Below are 6,449 nucleotides of genomic sequence, written 5' to 3'. Positions count from 1 at the left end.
GACGTGATCGAACTACTAATACGAGTACGTCTTCATTAGGCACGACAGCCATCGGTCCCCGCTGCAGCCCCCATACGACGGGCCCTTCCGCGTCCTGGAGGCGGGGGATAAGAACTTTGTGGTGGACATGGGGGGCAGGCCGGAGCGGGTCGCTATAGACCGTCTCAAGCCCGCTCACTTGGACATTGGGGAGCCAATGCAATTGGCCCTACCCCCGCGGCGGGGACGCCCTCCTAGGTCGGCCCCGGCACCTGCCTCTGTTCCTGCTTCGGCCCCGCCTGTGGCCCGGGTTTCGGCCCCATCTGTTTCTCCTCCTGTGAAGCGCAGCCGTTATGGCTGCAGGGTCCGCCCCCCGACTCGTCACCTGTTTTCCCCGTGACTTTGCACTATGTCATTGACTGTTCTGTTGTAGAGTCTATTTTTATGTTCATGACTTGCGCTTTTGCTGTTTTGCATTGTTTTGTGTAGGTGAATTCTGGGGGGGCCTGTGTGGTGACCCACATCTATATAACTAGAGACATTCACCTAAGAGGACAGTGTACCTTTAAGGGAAGAGGCGAGGGGTCAGATAATGGACTTCCGCTTCCGGTACACAGTTCAGTGTCGTTGTCGAACGTATGACATGCAAAGTTGGAGCTAGTAAACTACCTCGACTACGTCTACTCTCGCGTCTCCTGTCTCGTTGTTTTCTAACTCCACAATATCGGATGCCCTTCCTGACACAACCATTAACCCTATGGACGGGGTTACAGGTAAAGCGCGAAGCTAGCTAAGCTAGCTAAGCTAGTGTAAACCACAGAAGACTCACTGGCCGACGGGCCAGAAGGTCTGCCCCCTTTAGACGAGCGGTTAGCGACGTCGCCTCGTGGTGCAATACAAACCGGATGGAATCCCGCAGCGGGCGGAAATGTGCTCGGTGGCAGCGGTGGGATGCGGAAGTGTGCAGATCCTCCTCATGAGTCTCTTTGGAGCGCGGGAATAACGAAGCGCTTCCGGGAGAGCGGGCCTGCTGTAAACTACAATAGGGTTAGCCCTTTTTAGACGAGCGGTTAGCGACGTCGCCTCGTGGTGCAATACAACGCTGGATCGAATCCCGCAGCGGGCGGAAATATGCTGGGTTACACAAGCTAAGCTAACGAAACGGTGAAGCACATTCACAGAATGATTCGTAATAATATATCATAATATTGTAACGTGCATAGATTAGTAGACACGCCGGCCGCTGGCTCGCGGGTCTGATACTTTAGTCGAGCGGTTAGCGATGCCTCCTGCGGTGCGGGCGTTACGGGTTCGCGTCCCGGCCGCGGCAGTTTCTGTGGTTGCGTTGTCCCCCGAATTCGCTACAATATCAAAACCGTATAATCAAAGGCTATATGCAAAGGAGTTAAATTCTGGATCTATTTATTAGCCAAGTGTGTTACATACAAGGAACACAATTTAGAAGAAGAACAAGAATATATTTACAACTTGAAAATCTACACGAACCTTTAAAACTAACACTATTTGTTCCGGGTAATGGAGAAATATAAGTACTGTATGTGTGCTATCTACCAGTCTTTGTACGCCTGAATGCTGCCACAGGAGCTTTGTTGGACTGGTGAAAGTTAAAGGTCTCGGACAAGTGGGATTTGATGCTGACACTCTCAGCGTTTAAATCCTATCTGATCTCACATGTCTCCGAGTCTCCCTCTCCTTCTAGAATAAACAACAGCTTACAGGGGGCGAGACAGCCAGACCATCATGCATGGAGCGATAACCACTGAACAGTGTTATCGACTTAAGGGATCTCACAAACACCTCCTATAGGTTTTGCTGCGTAGCTGCACGTACAGCAGTTCAACATCAGATATCAGGGGGGACAATGTCAAACTAAAGTTGTGTACGTTTGAAAGGATGCTAGGAATGTGTAACTTGTGCGAAGTTTTTATTACCACCTTTGATGAAAATAATGAACACTTCCCATTAGGGAAATATAAAATAACCAAACTGAACAAGCGCAGTATTCTTGTTTCTTTTTCTTCCCACTTTATTTCCTCACACAAAATAACATGCTACATCAACACATCCATAAATATATTTTCTGAATAAATTAGAGAATAAATTAAAATTTGCATGTACAGTTATTGCTCCCATTCAACATTTGACAATAAACATCCAAGGTTGCTCTTGAGTGGTAAGGACATTGTTTGGGGGGGGGGGCTGTGATACATGTGATTATTATGATAAGAAGCATGTAAGCTAGTGATGACAAATATTAGCTCATTTGCAGGGAGATTTGAATTTGCATATAGTTGCTTTTGCCGTAAGTTTCCTGTTTGACTGCCTTTCAACAGAGGAGACGCACTGAGTCATTCATTACATGTGCATTCACGAGTTTGCAGGCCACAGATAACTTGCTATATCCTTATCCTTGGAGAATGTCAACATTTCTCAATAATTAAGCATCAACAGAATATCTCTTACAGGACGGGAGTAAAACAATTGCCGCATTTCTGGCAAACCCCGCGCCATTGAAACCTGCTGGCTTCTCTTCAACCAAAACAGTGAACAGGAGCTGTGCAAGAAACACTCCGGCAGCACAAACACATCTACTGTGCTAGCTTTGCCAGAAAATAACATACATCTGTATCTGTTTGTCAACTGTAAAAAAAAAAAGAGTAAAAATAAGCATTGTCCTTGGCTTTCCCTTCTCTGGTACTTGGCAGGCCACACTGTCGGCCAAGGCCAAGGTCTGCCGTGGCCTTGGCACACAGCGAGGCCAAGGTTGTCAGTTCAAAGTGTTACATGCTCCATAAAAAGGATTGTGTTTCATCCTGAATGTTAGGACCACAGATTTCAGCTCTGATACAGAGGAGTGCAAATCTAAAATCAATTAACTGGCGATCATAATCAGACAAACCATAACACAATAGTTTCAGGGCCATTTCAGTAAACATACACACATTGCAAGAACTAATCGTTGCACATTCGTAAATGAGTATGCTGCAAATTATCCGTCGACATTCCTCAACAGGAGTATTGGTGAACGAATAAGACAGACACTGTCTCAATGCAGAGATTATTGTCTTCGTTTTGGACACAAGATCAAAATAAAGAAATTGCAGCCCGGAGGCTAACAGGCCAGTCGCTGGTTCTTTAGCCCGGTTGACTTCCGCTGGTGCAGACCCCTGTTGTCCATCTCAGGTCCACATTGATGGATTCCCCCCATTGGGATGCAGAGTGTTATAACATCAGGACCTTTGGTAAGATGCCCAGTTCCTCAACCCGCTCGGAAGATGTATCCTGCAGGTAGCAGGTGACCAGCCAGCCTTCAGCTCTTTCTTCTGAACGTGATTTATTTAACTTGCTTCTCCGTCCATGTCCAGTCTGTTCAGTTCTGATTTCTTGGATACCCTCACACGGTAGCAGATTTGACAAGGTCTTCATCAGGGCCTGATCCAATACGATTATCTCTCTGTTAGCTGCCATGTTTAAAAGCTCTACCAGTGGTGTGCCAGGATGGTAAGGGAGTTTTGCACCTTCACACCACCCCCTTTGTCAATTGCCACCCTTTATTTGCAAGTGCTGGTCTCTGAATGTTTTATTCCTTGCAGCAAGTTAGCTAACCCTCTCTGTCTTTGAGCTAGCTCTCCTCGATCATACGCGGACATCCTGGGAGCACGCATATATTTGTTCTATCTGCCGTCAGAACTTGAAGCTTACTCCGCTCTTGTGTTCGTGAGTCACTCTGGGAAAGTGCATCAGTGTTTTACCTACAATACGAATTGTAATTCTACTGAACTCTCCCCTCATTCTCCCCCTACCTTCCCCTTCTACTCTTAAGCTTGTTGGATCTGGGCAACTTCTTCCCGGAGGACAGAACCTGCTGTAGAGCAGCTGTTTTGGACCCGATCACAGATCTGTAGGAAAACCAAAAAGGAGAAGGGAGTGAGTTCAGATGTATCACGCATGGTCACCAACACGGCACAGGGGAGGACGACTGGGAATATTTTTTCGATGCACTTCTTTTACCTGAGAGAAGCCAACAGGCGGCTGCTGTTCGTGTCTTTCAGTCTTCCAGTTCCTGCCAATGGACTCACGGAAGCGACTTCAGATCTCTTTGAGCTGTGGACAGATAGAGATAACAGTGTTAAAAAAAAAAAAACGAGGAAAATGAACTTCAGGTATTTCCGGGGACTTCCAAAAATTCCTTCAAGGTTGGTGTTTCCTCTTGCCCAACTGGAGCTACGGTGCCAGACAGACTGATGTAAGTTCAGCTAGCCAACTATGGAGGAACTTGAAATGGGGAATGTTTTTTCGATGTGCCAAATGTGTTGGAGGGGGGGGGCGGGAGGTGGGGGTCTACTACAGAACACTCAAAAATACCACATTTAGGGTTAGTGACCGATCCTTCGTAATTACAAGTATTGAAAACAAAGTTTCTAAATATAGCAGCGGGGACAATAACCCCATGTGACATCGATAGACCTTCAAGATAAGGCAGGTGGCTTCTCCTCGACAGTAACATAACTTAGACACAATAAGGCCGCCTCCACCCTGTCACTCCGATTTCCCTGCCGCGCCGGCCCTCATACGGGCCCTTCACACATGACTGACCCTGGAACGAGACACAGACGCTGCTTTCCGATAGCATCTGCCATCCGGGGTGGCGGAGAGACAGGGGGGGACGAGGGGTTGGTGTTTTTTCAAAAGGACACGTCTAAATGTCTGGGGAGGGAGGCTGTGCGAGGTTGGTGGGAGTGGTGGGGGCCTCACCTGTTGTGGCAGAAGCTGGAGCACTTCGTGTCGTCCGGGCTGGAGCACTCGCAGCGGCTGGCGGAGCGGCGGCGGCGGCTCAGCGGGCTGCCCAGCCCGTAAGGGAGGACTTTACTGTTGAAGGGGGGAAACATAAAACGTCTCAAAGTTAAACTTCTGTACTGATCTGTGTGTATAGGTGTGCTTGTCAGTGTCGTTTGCGTGCAGTACTAGGTGCTCCGGAAATCGGGCTCACCTAGGGGTGTTGACCCAGATGATATCCAGGTGGCAGAAGTAGATGCACTCCTTGTCGAGCCAGCTGTTGCAGGAGCAGCGTTTGGTCCTGACGTGGCGAGGCCGTGCAGACGGCTGGCCTGCTGCTGGCAGGTCAGACTGCTCGGATAGGGGGAGACCAAAGCCTAGGGAGAAAACACAGGATGGGGGATTAAACAAAAGGTGCTATCTATATCTTGGCCGGTTCAAAAGCGTCGAGTTGATAAGGTGAAGGTAGAGTCGGTCGCAGGTAAATATAGAGTACAGGAATCCTACTGGATGGCTAACGCCCACCGGTGTGGACAGAGGCTGTGCAAGTACCTCTCACATGTGATGTCCATGTGAAACATCTCTTAACTAGCCATCAGATTTTATCAACACTGTTGCGTCAATCTAATCCTTTTGGGTTCAGTGAGCTCGTCGTAGGGGAATATGACCCCTCCTTCCCCTGCCGCTGTGCACGTCTTCGAGTTGGTGGCGAACTGCAGAAGGTCCGAGGAGGAATCTCCCAGCAGAGCTCAATCACCACAGATCTGTTTAGAAAGGGTCTCTGAGATGCATCCTCTGTTTGGATTTGGACCAAGCTGGTGCCGGACAGACCCACTGCCTCGCAACCCGAAACGTGCCGCAGCAGTACCGGCTGCACTGTTACCACCCAGCACGGAGGATTTTATCATTTGATTTTTTTAAATTTTTTTTAAAATTTTCTGCTTAAGTCCTGAGAGAACTTTAGAAGTCAATTTAGGAGCCTTTGGACAACGGCTGAGGATCAGCTCCGCCATAACGTGCAGTAATAAATCCCAACTTTGTTCTATCACCATGTCCAGTCATTCATGAATTTCTCAATGCAGATTTTTCATAAATATTACAATTTTAATTTGGATAATTGCAATTTTTAATATTGTAATTTTCGAGCATAAGTATCAAATTAGCTTGTAAACCCCCCCCCCCCAAAAAACAACAACAAAACAAAGCGTAACTCACCCTCTTGCAGGAGCACACAAGGTATGAGGCAGATAACCAGAATCTTGCACGTGGAGAGAGCCATCATCATCCTCGAGACGGAGTCGTGACGTTTACAGCGTGGTTAAAAAAAAATCCCACTTGTACTGCGACGCACGAGCGCACGGAGACGCAGACCAAGCTGATCGGCTTCGAGCGGGTGCACTCAGCCGGGAGCAACAGGTGCCTTGTGCTCGACTCCCTGCTTGGTCCTCCTTTTATAGGCCCTGCCACCCCATGCGTAGGGAGGTCGCATTGTGTATTGTGAAGCTGGCCCCGCCCACCCACCGTGCCTTCGTCCTCCGAGGAGCAAACGCGCTCTTACACAATGGACACGCTCCAAGCGGCTTCTGCACATTCCACAGGGCATCCGCATCACCCCCCCTCCTCCCCCTCGTCGGGTGAGGGATGACACAGACGGAGAGGAGGAACCTTGTCTG

General features: G+C 48.6%; 1 protein-coding gene across 1 annotated transcript; it reads right to left on the bottom strand.

Moving 5' to 3' along the window:
• Positions 1 to 2,002: 2,002 nt before the first annotated feature.
• Positions 2,003 to 6,185, bottom strand: edn2 (endothelin 2). The gene is made up of 5 exons (XM_056298415.1): positions 5,992 to 6,185; positions 4,991 to 5,153; positions 4,756 to 4,869; positions 4,012 to 4,104; positions 2,003 to 3,899 (listed from the first exon to the last, which is right to left on the bottom strand). Exons 1-5 carry the CDS (start codon positions 6,059 to 6,061, stop codon positions 3,800 to 3,802), a joined length of 540 nt encoding a protein of 179 aa, XP_056154390.1. The 5' UTR covers positions 6,062 to 6,185; the 3' UTR covers positions 2,003 to 3,799.
• Between the last annotated feature and the right edge of the window lie 264 nt (positions 6,186 to 6,449).

Source organism: Lampris incognitus, chromosome 18 (genome assembly GCF_029633865.1).
Source record: "Lampris incognitus isolate fLamInc1 chromosome 18, fLamInc1.hap2, whole genome shotgun sequence".
In the NCBI taxonomy this organism is placed as follows: Eukaryota; Metazoa; Chordata; class Actinopteri; order Lampriformes; family Lampridae; genus Lampris; species Lampris incognitus.
This window is presented reverse-complemented; position numbering and strand designations above follow the sequence as displayed.